Genomic DNA, 22,605 nt, shown 5'->3' with positions numbered 1-22,605 from the left:
TTTCAATAGTAAAATGTATATATGTATAGGAATAAACTTAATACGATATGTAAGACCTTTATGGAAAAAAATTATTAGTATTGAAGGACATAAAAAAGAGAGAACCCTAATATACCATATTCAAGGATGAGAACATCCAGGACTATAGAGATGCATATTGCCCCCAGATTAACCTATGAGTTTAATACAATTTCAATAAAAATCCCAATCAGGTGTGTGTGTCTATGTAATCTGACAATTGCTGGCAAAAGTCCATCAATTAGAGATCAAAAGCCAAGAATAACAAGGAAATGTTAAGAAAAACAAGCCAGGGAGATCTGTGTTAGCACTAATTAAGTAATTAAGACTGTGCCATGTGGCAAAGAAACAGATCCATAAACCAGGGAACACAACGCAAACCCAGAGTTAGACCTGTGTTTCGAACACAGCAGTGACGGCGTGAAAAGTCAAAGGGGAAATGGTGAACTCGTTCATCTATTATTTTATAATTGGTTTTATATATATATATGAATAGATTAATGCATCACATAAATTCAAGATGAATTAAACATCTAAATGTGCAAAAGCAAAACTTGAAAAAAAAATCTAGGAAAAACAATTTGGAACAGCTACTATCTTAAGAGTTGGGAAGGAGAGACCTCCCTGGTGGCTCAGTGATAAAGATTCCACCAGGGTTTGATCCCCGGTTGGGGCAGATCCTGCGGACATGCCGAGGAGCAGCTCAGCCTGTGAGCCAGGACTGCTCAGCCTGCGCTCTGGAGCCTGGGAACTGCAACCACGAGTCCATGCGCTGCAGCTATGAAGCCTGCGGGCCCCGGAGCCTGTGCTCCTCAACAAGAGAAGCCACTGCAAGGAGGAGCCGGAGCACTGCACCCGGAGGGTAGCCCCTGTTCGCTGCAACTAGAGAAGAGACCGTGCAGCCACAAAGACCCAGCACAGCGCAGCCCAGGGCACTGATCCCAAAGGCAGCCCAAGCATCTCCTTCAAGGAGAATTTAGGAGGCAGTGTAAATGTTTTCATTCTCAAAAGCCTCACTCTTCCTTGGACTGAATGGTAGAATGCTTTAAAAAAGCACAACTGGGGATTTAAAGTTCCCCTTTTCATCTTTATTTCCTCAGGGAGAAAAAAAAAAAAATCCTGGTGGTTGACATTGAGAAGGCAAGGCCCCAAGAGTTAGGTAGGAGGATTTATATATATCTCTGTGATCAACAGCCCTGCTTCCTCGCCTCCTTAGCTGCTAGAGATGGGCTGCTGCTTCCAGATGTGGGAAGGGGTGGTGCATGTGAGCAAACGCCTGATGCACAGCAAGGGGCTCCAAATCATATGTCCAACGGGCTTCTTCTACGGGTGATCTCTCAGGTTTGTTAGAAGCAGCTCTGGAAATCCGGATCAGTAAACTGCAAAAAGAGAGTCCCTTATGAGCAGCAGTGGGAGACCGAGGCTGGCCCTGCCCACGTGGCAAATGGCCCTCCTCAAGCCTGTGCTGAACGGTGTCTCAGCTCATGGCCACAACCCCACTGCCGGGGGTGTCACCCCACTTTCAAAGGTGAGGATACTGATGCTCTGAAAATGCACTTACCCACCCACGATCAGACACTCAGAGCCTCCTAGAGCCACAATTCAAACTCAAATCTGTGGCTAAAAATCTTTGTTCTGCTAGACCAGAGGTTACAAACCGAATGCCTGTGTGTGTACGTGTCCCCTAAACATACATCTAGAAATACTACTTTCTTGTTTCTCCTCAAAAGTTTCTGAAGATCTGGCAACAGTTGGTCAGAACAACAACAAAAAAATGGCTCCTCTTTGGACAAGTAGCTTTCCTGTTCACTCCATCTACTTTTTAAAGGTTTCCTATTCCTGGATATATTTGGGCTTACAACCTTTGCACCATAATTTATGTGCCATCCTTTATTTTAGAACAGAATGTCCCCAAAGTACATGTAATCAAAATAGTAACTCACATTGGCTCTCATCTTTGATGACAGAGGCAGAGAACTGGGAGGCACGATCTGCCTGTGTTGGCACAGATGACCGAACCCTGGAATCGGTGGAGACTCCTGCTCCCTCACCCCAAAGCCTGGTTCTTTGGCTGCCAGCTGTTTTCCTCAGCCCAGCAGTCACTGATGTGCTGGGCTGGGAGGGCAGTCACAATACCACTGGGCAAAGGACAGAAAGTATGGCATGAAAATACCAACTGAAATGGCACTCGCTGGAGGTCAAAATAGTCCACAAGGGGCAGCGACAAAAAAGGAAGTTGATGAAATCTTACTGGGAGGGACAAGGGAACACACAATGAGAAGAACTCTTTGCTTTCTCTCAATTAACAGTATCAAATTCAATGAAAACAGGGGCAAACTGGGTTGAGTGTGCATCTATTGCTGGGCAAAGCTTGGGTTTGCCCACAGTTTAATTTCTCAGTGGTTTCCTGAGAGGGTGCACATAAAGGTCTGTTGTTGAACTGCAGAAAGATGCTGGGAAGGGGCTCTGTGATCCTGCTCTGTTGTCAGGTTGGTTTCACCACCCAGGGGCCCGCAGTGCCTCTCCCCATGGAGACACTGCTGGGTTTCAATGCGCTTTTCATTCTCTTGGCTGCCTGAGCAAACAGCCATCACTGTTTCCATTGTGAGCTCTTCTCATGGAGCCAAGCCCAAGTTCAGGGAACATGTGTTTGAGACCAACATTTGGCAGCCTGGGTCCTCACTTGGAGCGACTTTCTGCCTTTGCCTTTTTCCTATTGAGACAGTTCCTGAATTTGGAGACTGAAGAGCAGTGCTGAACACACTTAGTTCTAGAAGCTAATTCCTCATCCTGCTAGCTCACTGGGACAAGGGACAAAAAATCAACACGAAAATCCAGAGCCTGGGTTTGTTGTTGTTCAGTCGCCAAGTCGTGTTCGATTCTTTGTGACCCCATGGACTGCAGCACCCCAGGCCTCCCTGTCCCTCACCATCTCCTGGAGTTTGCCCAAGTTCATTGAATCGAGATGCCATCTAACCACCTCATCCTCTGTCACCCTCTTCTCCTTCTGCCTTCAATCTTTCCCAGCATCAGGGTCTTTTTTGCATCAGATGGCCAGTATTGGGGTTTCAGCTTCAGCATCAGTCGTTCCAATGAGTATTCAGGGTTGATTTCCTTTAGGATTGATTGGTTTGATCTCTTTGCAGTCCAAGGGACTCTCAAGAGTCTTCTCCAACACCACAGTTTGAAAGCATCAATTCTTTGGTGCTCTGCCTTCTTTATGGTCCAATATTCACAACCGTACATGACTACTGGAATAACGATAGTCCTGACTATATGGATCTTTGTCGGAAAGTGATGTCTTTGCTTTTTAATACGTTATTACATTGTATTACAGTGTTATTACAGTGCCAGGGTTACTGAGACAAAAATTATTTCCATTCCTCTCTTGTTACCAACATGACTGAGGCTGTACATACCTCACAGTGTCAATGAGTTAAGTTTCTTGGAGAAAATTTCTCTTTGCATTACCTACCCAATTAAGAATTTTTATGAGAAATCTCATCTCAATGTTGAAAAAACTAAGTATCTTAATCCTGGGGCCTCATTTTCTAGATCAGGTGACAGGTTAAAATTCAGAGATTAAATGCTTTCTCTGCATCCACATAGGAAGTAGTGACAAAATTGGTACTAGGACATAAACTATTAATACTTCAATATCTAAACCAAAGTTCATTCTACTATGCCAAGTCATGGATAATGACTAGGTTGTTTTTTTTTTTTTAACATTTTTATATTGAGATATGATTGTCAATATAAAATGCACATACATAATAAAATGCACAGATCTTAAGTGTACAGCTTAATACATTTTGACAAATGTTTACATCCATGTAATCAACTCTGGTCGAAACATGGAATGTCCCCATTATTCTAGTAGTTGCCTTGGGTCTTTTCTACTCAACTCCCTTCTCCCATCTTCCCGCACCCAGCAATGACCCCTGCTCTGACTTCCATCCCTTTTGATTAGTTTTGGGGCCCTGGTTTTAAGAAATAAAAAACGAATGCGTGTGAATTTGCCTGCAGCCCTGAAGTATCTCTCTACAGAATTTTCCTTCCCATCTTGGACCACAAGTACTGCTCAAGATTTGTTTTGGATCCATCTGGACATTCTTCCAGAGGGTCAGTCATAGCCCCAGTACAGACATATTTAGGTTTTAAAGGGATTCACATTTAGAAGAAGTGGAGGCTAACTATTAAGTATGACTCTTCAAGATGTGGCATAAAAAGAGCTCTTCCTGCTGGAAAATCAAGTTTCGTTCTCCAAAATACGTGCCTCCTTGGCTCTCTGCTACCACTCCTTCAGAGTAGCTGCCTTTGTTCCAGTGGAAAGAATTGCCTCAGCCCTTGAATGTGAGCACACGCATTAGCTCTCTGCTTAGAAGCTCTTTCCTAGTTTCCAGGACCTGCTGCTGCAGGGGGACTCCTCTCAACAGCTCCCTTGCCTGCCCCAGATATCATCACAGGAGGCCGTTAAAAACCTAACATTGTCCTAAGCTATCTGACTTGCCAGCAAGGGACCTGGGTCTTGGAAACTGGAAAACTTTGGGTAAAGCTTGCTCAGAACGTCGCCTTAAAGCCAAAAAGTGTTGCCAGGGTCCAGGTGGAGGGAGCCTTCCGCCAGCCACAGAAGCGACCGGACCAGCGGGCCCTGCTTCTCCCCAGCAGGGCGCCGGCAGCCAGCACGGGTCATTTTCTCCACATCGGCTGGCTCCCTAGACAGTGAGCTAATGCTTGGCACGGAAAAACTCCAGAAAACAAGGCATTTAACCGCACACTTTGAGGCAGAAATGACTACATGGAATATATACACAAAATTATTTAAATCAAGCCAACTTTTTAAAACTCTTAAAGAAAAAGAGAATAAAAGTTATGTGCACATAGTTGTAACATTAGCACACACTCGTGAACACAGAACAAAGAGGAAGCAATGCTGAAAATGTAAACTACCCTGAAAGAGCCAGATTTCAGGAGACATTTTGTGAGCAAAGAGAGAATTCTGTGGAATTAGCTGCCTAGAGAATGCTGAGTCCCTCTTCCCTATATAATGTCACTCCTGAGTATGTTGTGGTGTTTCTACAGTTTAAAACGACTTTAAATTTTTTCTATTTTTTTTTTCTTTATTTTTCGAAAATTTACTTTAGGGACTTCCCTGGTGGTCCAGTGGTTAAGATTCCATGCTGCCAATGCAGGTTTGACCTCTGGTCGGGGAACTAAGATCCCATATGCCACATAGCACAGCCAACAATTTAAAAAATAATAATAATAAAATAAAATTTCCTTTAAAAAATAGGTACTATATTAACATGGTTTAAAATTTTAAAAATAATCAAACATAAAATGTATTCAGAGAGAAGTCTCCCTCCTGCTCTCAGGCCCCAGCCAATCTCTGTCCTTCCCCACAGGCCTGTGTTAGTGGTTTCCCATGTGTCTATTCAGAGATACTTTAGCAAGACATAGATACATACCTTTCATCCTTTTTTATAGAAATGGAATGTTACATTTTGCTTTTTCATTTGCACTTGTATTTAGAAGCCGAACTTTGAAGATGCATTTCAATAAAGAAAACTTTTATGTTCATTTACACTTTGACACAGTGAATCCCACCTCGAAGAAATCTACCCAAAAGATACACTGGCAAAAATACAAAATATTCTATTCACAGAGTATTTCAAAAGGGAAGAATAGGAAATGTCTATCACCAACTAAGAAAGTTATGACCAACCTAGATAGCATATTAAAGAGCAGAGACATTACTTTGCCAACAAAGGTCCGTCTAGTCGAAGCTATGGTTTTCCCAGGAGTCATGTATGGATGTGAGAGTTGGACTATAAAGAAAGCTGAGTACTGAAGAATTGATGCTTTTGAACTGTGGTGTTGGAGAAGACTCTTGAGAGTCCCCTGGACTGCAAGGAGATCCAACCAGTCCATCCTAAAGGAGATCAGTCCTGGGTGTTCATTGGAAGGACTGATGCTGAAGCTGAAACTCCAATACTTTGGCTACCTGATGTGAAGAACTGACTCATCTGAAGAGACCCTGATGCTGGAAAAGATTGAAGGCAGGAGGAGAAGGGGATGACAGAGGATGAGATGGTTGGATGGCATCACCAACTCAATGGGTATGAGTTTGAATAAATTCTGGGAGTTGGTGATGGACAGGAAGGCCTGGTGTCCATGAGGTCGCAGAGTTGGACACGACTGAGCAACTGAACTGAACTGATCACCAACTAAAAAAGTGGTTACTGCTGGGGGCAGAAACAGAAGTCAGGGGACAAAGATGGAGGACCTTTCTGAATGTACTTTAAAAAAAAAATTGTTTTAAATTTTATGTAATTTTTTTAAATAAAAAGTCCCCCTAAACATTGAAAGGGAAAGGGAAATTAAACAAGATTGACTGTGTGTAGCTGTGGAGCAGTAACTGCAGAGGAGCTGTGTCCAGTGACTTTCACACACTCACAGTCTGGGGGCTCCCTGGTGGCCCCGTGGTTAGGGTTTGGGGCTCTCACTGCTGGGGCCCAGGTTAAATCCCTGGTTGCGGAACTAAGATCTCACAAGCCTCTGGGCGCCTCCAAAAGCAGAAACAGGAAAACACCTCATAATCCCTAGTTCAGGTTTCTCAACCTCAGCAATACTGACATTTTGGGCTGGATATAGTTCTTTGTGTGTGGGGTTGTCCTCTGTTATCATAGAGTGTCAGCACCTAAGGCTCTAGTGAGTCTCCCTGACTGGCAGTGATACTTCACACATACGGTCAGACATCACTGCCCCCCAGCACTGTGCTGTATGAGCCCCCCAGGAGAGTGTTGTGAAATACAGGAGCAGGGGGCAGGCCACGCCAGGAGGAGCCACACATGGAAGCACCAGGGTGGGTCAGGAGGCACAGGGAGTGAAGAGGAAATGTGGGCAAGAGCCACCACTGTGAAGGGATGGCAGGGGCCATGTGGGGAAAGCGGGCTTGGGACTGGTTAGCTGGACTCATTTCAGTGGATTCAGGCACAGTGGCTTTCTGGCCCCTGGCCCTGCGGTGACTAGGCAGGTGGATAGTGGCCCAGAACGTGAGAGAACCAGAAAGGAGGTGGCTGGGTGGGCTCTGGGTTGGTTGGCTTACACACAAAAGGTGCATCACCGATGATCTCTCGGAACTGGCTAGCTCCAGGAGGGGCAGTCTCTCCAGGGTCAGCAAGGCAAAGATATCAGATGTCAGAGACACCAGGAGCTTGGCACAGAGAGGACACCCAGAAACTTGTGCAGACCCTCTTCCCCATATGCCTTTCTCTTTGCTGACTTGCACTGTAATAAATGGTAACTCTGAGGACAATAGCTTTTCTGAGTTCTGTGAGTCTGTCTACTGCCTCAATCTGAGGGTGGTCTTGGGGACCTCAAGACACAGCTGCTAAAACCATTCTGTGAAAGGGTGAGGGGCTGGATCAGGCTGGTACCACTGAACTCTCTGATCAGTCACTGAAAGCGGGACAGCCTGATGTCATGTTCCCCTAGATGAACATAATGTAACAGAAGTTTGCAGAATCTCCTGGAAAGAACTGAGCTTGGCTGTAATCAAGCCTCTCCATGTAACCACAGATTTATAGGAAATATGAGGTGAGGGAGAGAGGAACCAGTTATCAACACTGGAGGAAATAAGCAGCCAAATCCTGGATGGGAGAGAGTCTACAGGACAAATGACCCATTTGTTAAGGACATAAAAAGAAGAGCGAACTGCTAGAGATTTAGTGACACAAAAGATATATCAATCCAATGCACTGTGCAGATGTTGTTTGGATTCTAATTTGAACAAATCAGTAGTCAAAAGACATTTTTGAGACAATAGGGGAAACTAAACATAGCCTGCATAATAGATTCGGTGGAATAGGATAGCTAGAATTCAGTTTAAAATGTTTCAAGAAAAACAAAATTGGAAGGGAGGGGGCAAAAGATCATATAACAACAGCATAAAGCTGAAGGATGTTTGGTCTGGGTGATGGGTATATGGAGGTCCACTGTGCTTTCCTATTTTTGAGTCTATCTAAAAATTTCTGTAAGAAGTTTTTTTTTAAAGGTAGTTAAAAATTGGAAGTAGTTATCAGTAAAAACACGATCTAAATGTATGAAGTTTGAGAACGTGCCAATATTGCAGAGATGTAATTTTAAGGCACAGGTGAGATTCTAAACTTGGGTTTTTAAGAGATTAAAGCAAACATAGGGAGTTGGCTGTCTAAGCTCTCTGTTTGACTCTTGACAAAATAGGCAGAGTCCAAAGTGAAGATGCCTCTGGTCTCTAGCTTTCAGGGTTTCCTAGTCTCTGTTCTAAAGTCTAAATTGAGGAGTGTTTTTTTTAACATTCTGTACACATGTGACAAACACCATAAATTTTAGGAATGAAAAGACACTAATTCCTTACATTCTCCAATAAATCTTTATCTTTGAAAACAGAATCTCATGAGAGTGATGCATAATCTTCTGTGGATAAGAGCTTCTGCCAGTCGAGGTGTCTTAACTGCTCTCATATCATAGGATTTGGGGTCAGGCAAAGGGCTGATTAAAGCAGCATTTGGGAAGTCTGGCCTTCAGGAGTGAGGTTTTTGTCTTTGCTCCCACCTAAAAGGATTCCTCATAGGAAAAGGCTCAAGGATAACTCAATATGAGAAAGTTATGGGGGGATTACCTGGCGGTCCAGTAGCTAGGACTTGACCATTTCACTGCTCGGGTTCAATCCCTGATTGGGGAAGTTGGATTCCACAAGCCACACGGTACCCACCCCACCCCCAAAAGCTACAATGATAAAAAGGCAAAAAAAGAGAAACCTTATGTATTACTTCTGCAATAAAAAAAATATTAAGAACATATGTTCACATGCAAACCTGAACATGAATGTTTACAGCAGCAATATTCACAATAGACAAAAAGTGGAAATAACCTAAAAGTCCATCAGCTGATGATTAGATAAAATGTGGTATATCCATAGAATTGAATCAAATTTCTATCCCATAAACAGGAATAATGTACTGAATGAGGTTACCAATTCACATTACAACATTATGAGTCTTAGAACATCATTTTAAATGAAAGAAGCCAGTCACAAAAGATCACATATTGAATGATTTCATTTATATAAAATGTTCAGAATAGGCAAATCCATAGAGACACAACATAGATTGCTGCTTGTCCTGGGGTTAGTGGGGGTGTTGAGGGGATATGAGGAGAGGCTGCTAATGGGTACTGTACTGGGTCGGATAGCACCCCCACCCCCAATTTAGAACAAAAATGTTCTAAAATCGATTGTGGTGATTTTGCACATCTTTGTGAATATACTAAAAACCACTAAACTGTACATTTTACATGGGTGAATTTTTTGGTATGTGAATAACATCTCAATAAAGCTGTTATTAAAAATATTTAAAGCTATAAAGATATACTGAAGAACCAACAAGGTCCTGGGGTAATCCCAACACAGAGAACTTCCACTTTCAGTCAGTATATTACAGTGTGAAGAGGTTGAGAGTTAAATGCTAGATGTTAGTAAAAACAGGCCTGGTTTCTAGGTGTGCTGCTGAGTTGCTATAGGGACTTTTGTTTGGCCTTTTAGACAGAACTCTTTCCAATGAAAGTCACAGAAAACGGAGTCAAACGGGCTTACTCAAAATAACAAGAGCAATTTATCTCACAACACTGAAGTCCAGAGTGGGCACTACTTTCAGGCATCCAGACACGGTCATGAGAGCCTTCACTCTCTGGGCTGTTTCCTTCATCGCCTTGTTCTCCAGCTGGCTGTCTCTGTGCAGTGGGCAAAGGCAGCCCCAGGCAGTCCCAGGTTACCTGGCGCTCACAGCTCCAGATACGAGAAGAGAGGGAATCTTTCCTGATCGCTCTGATAGTAGTTCCAGGACTGTTCAGGGTTGGCTCACACTGCTGGAGTCAACAAGGAAAGCTCGCTTCACCTGAGTCTCAAGGATAAAGCCGAAAAGGGTGGTTCTTCAAAGGAAGCAAGGCTGGGTATACAAAATACATGTCCATTATGACAGGTGAAGCTCTCCAACTTGCAGCGATTCAAACATCATCTCAGCCCTATAAATACTTGCTGAATCAATGAGGAACACACAAAATGGAGCTACTGCAGAGTACTTTTACAGCATCACATTCCAAATTCTTATTCTTAGAGAAGCAATAAAACACAGGACACACACCAACGTCATTAGCAAGATGCTATTTTAGCAAAGAGCTACTTCAATCAAGTATTGTTATTGTTCAGTTGCCAAGTAGTGTCCGAATCTTTGCAATCCCACAGACTGCAGCACACTAGGCCTCCCTGTCCCTCACTATCTCTCAGAATTTGCCCAAGTTCATGTCCATTGAATTGGTGATGCCATCCAACCACCTCATCCTGTCACCCTCTTCCCCTTCTACCTTCAATCTTTCCCAGCATCAGGGTCTTTTCCAATGAGTCAGCTGTTTGCATCAGGTGGCCAAAGTATTGGAGCTTCAGCCTCAGCATCAGTCCTTCCAATGAATATTTAGGACTGATTTCCTTTAGGATTGACTGGTTTGATCTCTTTGCTGTCCAAGGACTCTCAAGAGTCTTCTCCAGTATTACAGTTTGAAAGCATAGTTCAATCAAGTATAGATTGTTTCATGTCCAAAATTCCATCCGACACAGAAGAGATCTATCGCTCTGGTAGATGGCAGTCTTTTTTCCTGATCAGCCACAAGCAAATCTAAGGCCTGTTCAGCATGTAGGAAGAAGGCGGTCCAGGAGGAATGAATGAAAAACACCTTGTTGCTCACTTAAACTGGTGATAATCTGGTGGATTTCTGATCCAGGATCCAAACGCCTGCTTCCGGAGTGCGCTCCAGGCCTGCTGGTAAGTGGATGCAGCCTCCTTGTACTCTTGGTACGTCGCTAGCTTCTGCGCCCTAATGCACACACACCACCAAGCACACACGTTCTCACTGGACAGCTCACCACTGTGGCCAGCAAGACACCTCAGCAACTGGCCAGACTGATTTATTACAAGAGACTTAGGAACAGAAGGATTTTGTTATGTTGTACTAGAGTGACTCTTAGCGCCTTTGTAGGAAATTCACTAGAAAACAACATGGGATTAAAATAGGTAAAAATAAACAGAATACTAGTCTTTTTTTTTTTTTTTTTTCTTTTTTCGGTCCTGGTAGAATCAGATAAAAAAGAATAAGTGTATCTACTACTTGGTTTAAAGTTTTCTACATGGCTATAATCTTCACTGTTAGGATCGAGCCGTTAGAAACTACTCAATTGCATTTTCCCAAAGTACTTTTCATCTTAGTCATATTCTCCTGTGTAATGAAAGCCAACACCCCTTCCCAAATCCTTCAGTGTCTCTGGCTGCTGAAGAACGGCTAATGCGCTGAGTAATGTCTGTAACACTTACACCCAGATAAAAAGATTTTCTTGAGACAAAGATTCTCTCCTTTGATCAAACCTGAGTCAGGTTTGATCAAAGCCTCTTCTTGACCCAGCCCTGACCTTGAACTATGTCCTTGTCATCTCATAGCTGAAGAAACTGAGACTCCCATCTCACTGATTCAGTTTTACCCTGCTTCTACTCTTTTGTTCTTTGCCAAGATCTTAGGACACCCAAGTTGTTTCTTCACTCACTACAGCACACAGCTGAGCTGCTATTTGTAGCAGACACTGATTTTAGTTCTTTGATCAATTTCCCATAGCTTTTAGGTGGTTAATGGATGGGAGCTACATGCATGACAATGTTAAACTTTACCTGAGCCTCAGCTCCTAAAACAAGCTATGGTTAAGAAATCTCCCTCTATATTTCTGTGTTGTGGGAAATGGCAGACTGGAAAGAATCATCTTTCTTCATGACTTAGACTCATGGATGCCCCCCTGGTTTACCTGTGACAAGGCCAAACATAGACCCTCCAAACACCCGTTCTTTGTCTCTTAATGATTAGCTGAACTGTTTGTACCCACTGACAAAATCTTGTCAAAATGCCTGATAATTTGACCAAATATTAATTGCCAATTATGCTTCTCTCCTTCCTGCAGACCCCCAAACTTTGAGCCACTCTGCCTGAGCCGGCGTAGGCAGGTGTAACAACCCTTTCTTTTCACAGCCCCTCCTGAGGACCGACACTTCCTGTTCAATGGTCCCGTCACACTACCTGCTCACCCCACTCCCACATTTCCAGCTCTAACTTTGCTTAGACAGAACTTCTCCTTTGCACCTGCTCTTTGAGAGGCTTACAGACCTTAAGACTGTGATGCTCTCGCTACTGCATTAGTTCTTCTCCGCCTACTGAAACAGGCCCTGTCTCTTACTGCAACAAAGCCTTCAAATGAAGTCTCTCCTTACCTAAGTCCAGATTTGGTTTTAACGCATAGAATGTATAACTACCCACCCAGTTCCAATCTGATTGATTCTTCCAGACAAGAAACAAGGAAACTGACCCTGGATGACTGGAGGGCATTGACACTGACTGCAGGATACATGATGGTGAAAACAGGTAGTAGCCTCTTCATATGGAAGTGTCTAGCTACTTCTTGACTTCCCCACTGTTGTATAAAAAAGAATTTGGCTGGTCTTTGTTGCCAGTTCCTGGGAGGGAACCTCTAAACTTTCAGAACTTCCTTGATGATACAAGTGTCTTTGTTATTCATGGTGCACCCCTCAGGTCTCAACTTTTTGCTTAACGAGGTGAGTCATGGTGGGCCCTAGATAGTTTCAGGATGGGCTGGCTGAGGCTGAAAGATCAACCATGAGATTAGAAAGCTGGGGCCCTGAGTCATCTGATATCTGACATCCTGGTGTGGGGAGAGGAGAAGGTAGAGATTGAGTTCAATCACATCGCGTGGCCAGTGATTCCGTAACTCATGCTTGATGATGAAACCCCAATAAACCCTCTGGGCAGTGAAACGTGGCTCAGGTTCCTAGCTGGTGACAGACAGTGACATGCTGGGCAGGTGATGAATCCTGGGGACACAGAAGTAGCAGGCTGGATACCTTTGCAGACCTTGCCCTATGTGTTCCTTCTTTTATCTGGTCCTTATTTGTATCTTTTACAATAAAAGGCAATTGAAAGTATGGTGCTTTCCTGAGTTCCGTGAGTTTTTCTAGTGACTTGCTGAACCTGAGGGGGTAGTTGGAACCTGAGTTTGTAGTCAGTTGGTCAGAAGTGTAAGTGGCTTTGGGGCCCCCTAGAATGCGGCTGGTGTTACAAAGTGAGGTCAGTTTGTGGGGACTGTGCCCTTACCCAGTGAGATTTGGCCTAACTCTTAGTATCTGAATTCCACCCACCCACCTGCCCCTGAAGTGGTTTTATAGTCTCTACATTCCTGTTTGGAAAGTAATTTAAGTCACTGAGCTTTAGTTCACAACCACTGATTGAAGGAAAGAAAAAGAGAATAATATTCCCAACAGAATACACTGACACCTCAGCACTCACATTTTCAGAGCTCTCCATCTGGAGGTGGAATAAAGGAGGACCTGGAATGGGCCAGGCCCCAATTCCACCTGCAGGCTCTTATGACTCTGTCCCACCAACTATGCACCCATCACATCTCAGATCACACATGTCTGCAGCTGGGGCTATGGGGACTGAAGAGCATGTGGTCAGTGGGAAGTACTCACTGGCCTACTGAAACACCACTCCTGCCAAAACTTCCTGTCATTCATAAATAGAAGTAAAATAGAAGTCTTCCTAAATATGAAAAATGTAGGTCAAAGGCATCACCTGAGTGAGTCTGGCCACTTGTCCTCTGAAATACTGCTTAGCAGCTTCTGGAATGATCTAAAGAGCTCTACTTTGCTGATTCGGGATCTGTTTGAAAAAAGAAGATCAAGAGGATTTATTAAGTGTTTAATATGCATCAGGCCACCATCAAAGATACTGGGCTTCACGTGGTATCTTTTTAGGTCTTAATGGTCTGAGCCCCAGTTTTCACCAACACTTGGCAAGAAAAATCCAGACCTAAGAGTCTGATTAGGTTGAGACACAAAAATGATTCTCATTTTATAAATGTTATCAGCAGTGAAATCATCAAGGTGACAGGCTGAAATGGGCTAAATAAAGGCAGAGGGAATTACTAAATTTTGCCCCCAAGAATACCCATCAGCTATATTTGGCTACCTCCTTTCAAGGGAGCTGGCCCCTTGGGTAACACTGCTTACAAGACATTGAAAGCTTTGTTTCAGAGACTTGAGTGTTGCTCCCTGTATGAACTGTGGTTATAAAGTCCATTCAGCCCAGTCACCTGAGGAAGAATCTCCAGATTCCTCCTATGGGCATTACAGTCCTTGGGAGGTGAATCCTTTGCTTCTGAATCAAGCTTCATGATGGTCATAGTTTGAAGTAGTGAAGGAAGTCAGTGTGAATTCCTTACCAGTTACTTGGGTCTTCTTGGTTCTGCCCCTTCATAACAGCTGGGGCCTAGAGTGTATGTGCCTCCTTCCTTTCCCTCATATACACAATTCATGGGCTGATTTAGAAGCTGGGAAGTGTTGTGTGTGCCAACAAGGTACAGTCTTATTTTACATACCATATCCCTCTCCATCCTTGAAAATGGTACCATCAGCTGAGGCCATCGCTGGCATATATGAAACAGGGAACTGTACAGTCTGCTGAAAAGCTCCCTTACCTGGCTAGGACCTAGCCTACTGGAGACATCACTGTTTAAAGGGAGACCTGAGTCCCCACATGCCATTCTCTCTGGGCCTTATCTGTGTTAAGAGTGGCTGCCGGCATTCAGGAATACAAAGCTGCTTTTTGTTTGTTTGCTCTTTGTTTTTGGCTGTGCTGTGCTGCACAGCTTGTGAGATCTCAGTTCCCTGACCAGGGATCAAACCCAGGCCCACAGCAGTGACGTGAAGTGAAAGTTGCTCAGTCGTGTCCGACTCTTTGCGACCGCATGGACTATACAGTCCATGGAATTCTCCAGGTCAGAATACTGGAGCGGGTAGCCTTTCCCTTCTCCAGGGGATCTTCCCAAGCCAGGGATTGAACGCAGGTCTCCTGCATTGCAAGCAGATTCTTTATCAGCTAAGCTACAAGGGAAGCCAGAGTCCTAATCACTGGACCTCCAGGGAAGTAGGCTGCTTTAACGTGAAAAAAAAACAACAAACCACAACCAAAAAACGAATGGGTCTCATTAATAGACCAAAGGAGAAAAGTAACATGAGGAAAATATGTACAGAAAACACATTTGTTAGAATTCAACATCCATTGACTGATTTAAATCTTTTAGCAAACTAGGACTAGGAAAGATAGTATTTAAATTCATAAAGGGTATCTATAAAAATCCTACAGTTGATATATGTTCTTAAAATCAAGAATGATATAGGGATATTTGCTATCATTGCTTTTATCCAACGTTATACAGAAGGTCTGGCCAGTAAGACAAGAAATAAAAGGAATAAAGATTGAAAAGCAAAAACCAAAGACATGATTCAGAGGTGACTGTGACATTGTCAGTTCTGGTTAGCACAATAAGTGCGGAAAAGAAACAAAATAAAAGGAGTGGCAATTTGGAAAGGAAATACTATTTGCAAAAGATAGTCTACATTAAAATTTTTTTAAAGAATTCCTACATATATTAGAATAATAAGAGCAATGTAGAGAGAAAAAAACAAAAAAGAAATTGATTGCAGTAGCAATGACCAGAAAATGAAATAAAGGAAATGACTTAAATAGCATCAGTGGTAGCAATCTCTGAATGGTGATTCTTGCCTCCTGGAGTTCAAGCCCTTATGCAATGCCATCCCATGTAGAACAGGGCTGACACCAGTAACCAATAGAAGATTGGGTTAGAGTGTGACTTCTGAGGCTACTCATAAAAGACTCTGTGGCTTCTGCCCTGCTCTATTGCGATGCATGCTCTCGGATGCATGCATCTGAGAAAGATGAATACTTGTAGCATTATGGAGAGACTCAAGTTGAGAGGAACTGAGGTCTCCTGCCAACAGCCAGCTAGCACTGACCTGGCAGTCACATGAGCGAGCCATTGGGAACTGGATCCTCCAGTCCCAGTCAAGCTTTCAATGACTGCAATCCTGGCTGACATAATAGATTGCAACCTCATGAGCCCCTGAGTCAGAATTATCCAGCTAAGCTCCTTTTAAATTCCTGAACCACAGAGACTGTAAAATAATGTTAATTGTTGTTTTCAGCCACTAAGGTGTTTTCCCCCACCCCGCCATGGGGTGAGGGTGTAATTTGTTATACAGCAACAGAAAACTAATACAACATCAAGAAATACATCTAATAAAAGATGTGAAAATCATAAAACTTTACTGAAATATATATAAGAAGACCTAAATAAGTGAACTTTCAAAACTAGTTTAAATTTAGGGCACAACTGCCAATTTGGTACCAGCATTTTATATAAAGAGAAACACCATATTCCTGGTTTGAAGATGTAACAATGAAAGATGTCAAATCTCCCCAAATTGATCTTTAGATTTAAAAATCTAAGAAAAGTCAAGACACTTTTGAAAGACAAAGCAAAGGGACTTTTCCCCTAACAGATATCATCTTATTATAAAGCTATGGTAATTAAGAGTATGGTTTTGGTGCAGGGAAAAACAGACCAATGGAACAGAACAGAATGCCCAGAAAGAGACATACATACGTATACATATACACATAAAATATCCTAAGTTTGACATGTGTTCACTTAAAACATAGATTTCAATAAAATTACTATAGCTTATTTTTCTATAAAGAAAACGAGCTTCTCTGACAGGAAGCTTGTATTGTATGAGAGCCTTTTATACATAACCAAGTATTGGGTCATTGCAGGTGGACCAGAAAGATGTCAGATAAGTGAAATTCCTGTAGCTCAAAGTGCTCATATTTTTTCCACTCAATTAATAAAGTGGCCTGGTAGAGCTAGTAAGGAGCTGGAGCTAAAGCTGCCATTAAGTAAGAACTATCAGATTGAAATATCAATCCCCTGAAACTAAAATTACAGAACTAAAATATGGGGCAAGCGTTTATATGATTGCATTAGAACTGAAAATTATTACTCAAGAACAAAATAATCTGTTCAATATTAGTGAAAATATATCCAAAGGGTGGTCACCAAAGGCAATTGTAATGTTAAATCTTTTATTCATCCAGTAGTTTAAGTGTGAATAATGCTGACTTAATTCATATTGACTGATTAGACAATTAAGAAATTACTTTTAGCCAAGCCTCACAGCTTCACATAATATTTTGCCTAGTTCATTCACTGGCATACTAACTAGCTAGATCAACCTAACACTTAAAGACTTATAAGAAATAATTAAACATGGATGCTTTGAACATGGAATTTAGGTGCTGATGTTATTCTCCGGTAACAGAACCAGGGCACTTTAGAGAGAAATGATTCTATATATTGGAGCAGGGAAGTGGTGGTCCTGGAAGAATCTCATACAGGATAAAGAAATGAGGCTGTCTGGCAGCTCCCTGTGCTTTCTAGGCCTAAACATAAAAACAGAGAATGAGGTTTATAGCTAACAGAAACATATTAAGAGTAAAGCCAGAAGTTTATGACCCTCAAAAAAGGGAAGATTTAGAAATTTTAAAAAAATAATTAGTACTATATCAAGGTTGGTTTTACCCAGTTAAAAACAAACATTATTTATGCTTTATTGCATGTATGCTTTCAGGTAGATAAGCTGATATGCTCACTGTTACCTAGAATTAAAGATTTCATATCTAGATTTAAGAGTCTGCAACCATTTTTGGTGACATGACCACACATTTTCAGGAAGTCTAGAGAGTCTTACAGAGCCAACATTTCCACTGCCCACATCACCCAGAATCAGCAAAAGAGGGATACAAAAAATAAGCTAATATCTTGCCCCAGATGCTCATGTTTCCCTTTGAAATACTGATAGGAGAGCCCATGAGATTTTTGCTAAAACCCAGTGGCCGCTGATGTACCAGATGGCACTTTCTCTTATGAATGCTTTTGGTCTAAGTCACCTCATGAGTAACGTTTAGGTGTTATATCTATAAAGACAAATTAGGAATCTCTCCTTTTCTGGAAAAGAACTCCCTCCAGAGAAATAAGACCTTTCTCAAGACTTGTTCAACAGCAGAACAGAGTGATTACACTAATAACTTCTCTGTCAAAGAGACTCACCCAATAATAACCATTAATGTCACCTGTGGAGCAAAATAATCTTGGTGGCTGCTAGATGCTATGTTCCAATGAACCCTAGTTCCTTTCAGCAGTGAGGATTACTTTCTTAGATATTAACATCTCCCTGGTGAGTTGGTTAACATTGCTGATTGGTGCATCAAAGAGCTAGGAAAGCTATACATACATACATATATTTTTTTAAAGATCACAAGTTTACATTCAACCTAGCCTTATCTTTATTCTAACACACTTAGACATACTTCGTTTGTTTACTCTCTTATCCTTCTCTCTTATAATCCATTGAGCCATGTAATGATCTCTCCAGGATGCTGTGGTAGCTCATGTGGATGGAAAAGGATATGCTTCTTCAGAGCAAAGAGAATTTAAAAGGATTTGCCACGCTGGGGCAAACAGTAAAATTAAGCTTCTGGAAAAATGAGGGTCCTTTAACTGATTCCTGTTATTATCTCCTTGTCTGCAATAAACACAAAGACTTAAATACTCCCTTTTCCAGCGTTTGTTGGCCATCATAGAGACAGCCGACAAACACATGACAACATTGCTCAATATCATTAATTAGTACAGAGACGCAAATCAAAATTACAGTGAGGTGTCACCTCATACCAATCAGAATGGCCGTCATCAAAAAATCTACGAACAATAAATGCTGAAGAGGATGTGGAGAAAAGGGAACCCTCCTGCACTGCTGTGGGAATGTAAATTGATACAGTCACTATGGAGAACAGTTCAGAGGTTTCTCAAAAAACTGATAGCAGGACTACCATATGATCTAGCAATCCTACTCCTGGGCATATAGTCCGAGAAAACCATAATTCAAAAAAATATACACACACCCCAATGTTCATAGCAGCACTATTTACAACAGCCAGGACATGGAAGCAGTCTAAATGTTCATTGACAGAGGAATGGATAAAAGAGATGTGGTACATATATATAACGGAGTATTACTCAGCCATAAAAAGGGATGAAATGGTGCTATCTGCAGAGACATGGGTAGACTAAGAAACTGTCATACAGAGTGAAGTAAGTCAGAAAGAGAAAAACAAATATTGTATAATACTGCTTATATGTGGAATCTAGAAAAATGGTACAGATGAGCTTATCTGCAAACCAGAAATAAAGACACAGATATAGAGAAAACAAACTTACGGATACCGGAATTGGGAGACTGGGATTGACATATATACACTACTATGTATAAAACTGGAGAAGGAAATGGCAACTCACTTCAGTATTCCTGCCTGGGAAATCCCATGGACAGAGGAGCCTGATGGGCCACAGTCCATGGAGTCACAAAGAGTCGGATATGACTTAGCAGCCAAACAACAACAAATGTATAAAATGATAAGAAACTACTGTCAAGCATGGGGAACTCTACTCAGTGCTCTGTGGCGACCTAAATGGGAAGAAAGTCTAAAAAAGAGGAAATACTTGCATACCTATAACTGATTCACTTTGCTGTACAGCAGAAATGAACAAACGTTGTAAAACAACTATACTCCAATAAAAATTAATTTTAAACAGGTATAAAAAATATTACCTTTGAGTGTTGCACTGGAATTTTAAATGTTTCTAACATCCCAGTCTTGAGTTCATATTCCAGATCGTTCTAAAAATGGTCCCAGGAGAGCACTTAGGAATGAAAAGTGAGAAAACCCACTCTCCCCTGGAGCGGTCAGTCTTTAGAATTAAAGCAACTGATTCTTTCAAACGTAACATGCAGCTTCATTTGATGACTGAAGGGGAAATCTATCTTAAGATGTCTACTGCAAGCCCTGCACCATGTTAGAGGCACTCTTTCTTACTCAATTTTCACATTCCTGGGTGATAGATACTCTGAGTTACCCTTGTTTAATTGTTGGGGAAACTGGGGCTCAGAGAGGTAAAGTAATTTGCTTAATTACTGGGGGAAAAAGGAGCCTGCAATTAAACATCAGTCTCTTGAACTGCAGAGCTTCTGCTCTTTCCACCATGAACTTCCTCCTGTGTGACGTCTGCCTTCTAAATGGAGAGACATCCACAGCATGACAGAAGCCTCGGAGTGCTCCTCCAGTATCCTCGTCTCACAGCTATGAACACACTGAGGCCCTTACACGTCTTACAGATATGAACACACCAAGGTTCATACAGATATGAACACACTGAAGCCCTTACACATCTTACAGATATGAACACACTGAGGCCCTTACATGTCTTACAGATATGAACACACCAAGGTTCATACAGATATGAACACACCGAGGCCCTTACATGTCTTACAGATATGAACACACCGAGGTTCATACAGATATGAACACACTGAGGCTCTTATAGATATGAACACACTGAGACATCACTACACACTGAGACATTACTTTGCCGACAAAGGTCCGTCTAGTCAAGGCTATGGTTTTTCTGGTGGTCATGTATGGATATGAGAGTTGGACTATAAAGAAAGCTGAGAGCTGAAGAATTGATGCTTTTGAACTGTGGTGTTGGAGAAGACTCTTGAGAGCCCCTTGGACTGCAAGGAGATCCAATCAGTCCATCCTAAGGGAAATCTGTCCTGAATATTCACTGGAAGGACTGATGCTGAAGCTGAAACTCCAATACTTTGGCCACCTGATGAGAAGAACTGACTCATTGGAAAAAACCCTGATGCTGGGAAAGACTGAAGGCAGGAGGAGAAGGGGACGACAGAGGATGAGATGGTTGGATGGCATCACTGACTCGATGGACATGAGTTTGAGCAAACTTCGGGAGTTGGTGAAGGACAGATAAGCCTGGTGTCTGCAGCCCACGGGGTCACAAAGGGTTGGACAAGACTGAGCCAATGGACTTATCCAAAGACACCTGGGAAACTGGAGACAGAGCCAGAGTGAGAACACGGGCACTCGCAATCACACAGAAAACACTGACATATCGGGACATATCGGGACAAGCTGGAAAACAGCACTTTAGGAATCTGGAGAAAAGATGGTAATTTTGAGCCACAAAGCAGTGGTAAGACAAGTTTTTAAGGTAAAAGATGGTGTCGGTTCACAGTGAAGAGCATTCAGACCTCAGCAAAGCAACAAACTAAAGCCACAGGCAGGTGGGTGGGGCCAGTATGGGTTGCTGCTAGTCTGTTACTGCCTGCAAAGGCAGAACTCGGCAGGAAATGTAGTCCCTGTCCCTCCTGACCTGCTCTGCTCACACATCCTGGTCTGTGGTTAAGGGCTGATCCCCTGAGAGATGTAGACCTAGGCCTGAAGCTGGGAAGTCCTTGAGAAAAAACTGCAAAAAAATCTCTACCCCTAAAAACAAAACAACAACAACAAAAATTTTGTAAATACTACTCAACTCAATAGCTTAGGCCACCAAGAGACAGGCCAGATCTCCTGAATAGGAGTCTGAACCCTAGTTAGTGTTTGTGAAGAAAAAAACTTTTTTAAAGTCTGAAAAGATGTAGGTTGTTATTATTGTTTCCGTTGAGGGAGACAAATAAGCACCTCAAAAAGGAAAGAAACAAGTCCCACCTATGAACTTTAATTACAATAAAACTCTTTACAAGGGGGCATAAAAAAGACATGAAAGAGCCACTTAAAGTGAAAAGAACTACTTTTAAACTGTGGGAGTCTGACAACAGTCACTCAGCAGCAGCTCAATCTAGACAGATGGAGAGACCTTGATGGAGAGGCTACGAGCCCACAGCCCCGTTCACCCTTGGGTTACTGCAGACCCTCCATGGTTCACTGGGAGTGAAAAGCAGAGTGGCCAAGATGAGCATTTAACAAAAGAAGAACGAATAAGGCAGATGCATGAACCTCCAAACACACAGGCATGAAACCCAAGTCTCATGTCCAGCAGATCACATGCTCCACGTTTCAATAAAAGCCAATTTTAAGATGCAAAGTCTTGTTTTTATGGCTCTCTTCTTGCCAGTCTAATCACTGTGCAGCTTCATCAATGATTCTTGGGTTCCAGCCTTGTTCTACAAAACCAGAATCTCTAGTGGTAAGGCTCAAGAAAGTGTTCTTTTCAAAATCTTCCAGGGCAAAGAAGAAAGCTGAATGTTGAAGAATTGATGCTTTTGAACTGTGGTGTTGGAGAAGACTTCGGAGAGTCCCTTGGACTGCAAGGAGATCAAACCAATCGATCCTAAAGGAAATCAACCCTGAAATTCATTGGAAGGACTGATATTGAAGTTGAAGCTCCAATACTTTGGCCACCTGATGCGAAGAGCTGATTCACTCACTGGAAACGACCCTGATGCTGGGAAAGATAGAAGGCAGGAGGAGAAGGGGGCAACAGAGGATGAGATGACTGGATGGCATCACCGACTCAATGGACATGACTTTGAGCAAGCTCTGGGAGATGGTGAAGGACAGGGAAGCCTGGTGTGCTGCAGTCCATGGGGTTGCAAAGAGTCAGACACGACTGAGTGACTGAACAACAAGGGGAAAGAACAGCCTTTCCAGGAAACGATGCTG

At 42.5% G+C, this 22,605-nt stretch overlaps 1 protein-coding gene across 11 annotated transcripts in view; it reads right to left on the bottom strand.

The window, feature by feature from the left end:
- Positions 1–1,084: 1,084 nt before the first annotated feature.
- The window catches only part of ADAT1 (adenosine deaminase tRNA specific 1), a 36,032-nt gene continuing 14,511 nt past the window's right edge, over positions 1,085–22,605 (bottom strand). For 5 of the 11 annotated variants that reach the window (XM_081508598.1, XM_081508597.1, XM_081508599.1 and 2 more), the window contains 2 exons: positions 13,738–13,824; positions 1,085–1,397 (listed from right to left, as the gene is read on the bottom strand). In XM_081508598.1, coding sequence (XP_081364724.1) covers positions 1,238–1,397; positions 13,738–13,824 — 247 coding nt within the window. In that variant the 3' untranslated portion in view covers positions 1,085–1,237. Of the gene's footprint in view, positions 1,398–1,961; positions 2,157–8,809; positions 10,927–12,867; positions 12,978–13,737; positions 13,825–22,605 lie in introns of those variants that run through there. The other 6 variants (XM_081508603.1, XM_081508602.1, XM_081508604.1 and 3 more) reach the window with 3 other exon arrangements.

Source organism: Giraffa tippelskirchi, chromosome 7 (genome assembly GCF_054371585.1).
Source record: "Giraffa tippelskirchi isolate mGirTip1 chromosome 7, T2T-mGirTip1v1.2.pri, whole genome shotgun sequence".
Classification (NCBI taxonomy): domain Eukaryota; kingdom Metazoa; phylum Chordata; class Mammalia; order Artiodactyla; family Giraffidae; genus Giraffa; species Giraffa tippelskirchi.
The sequence above is the reverse complement of the archived record's forward strand: the minus strand, read 5'-3'. Positions and strand labels throughout refer to the sequence as shown.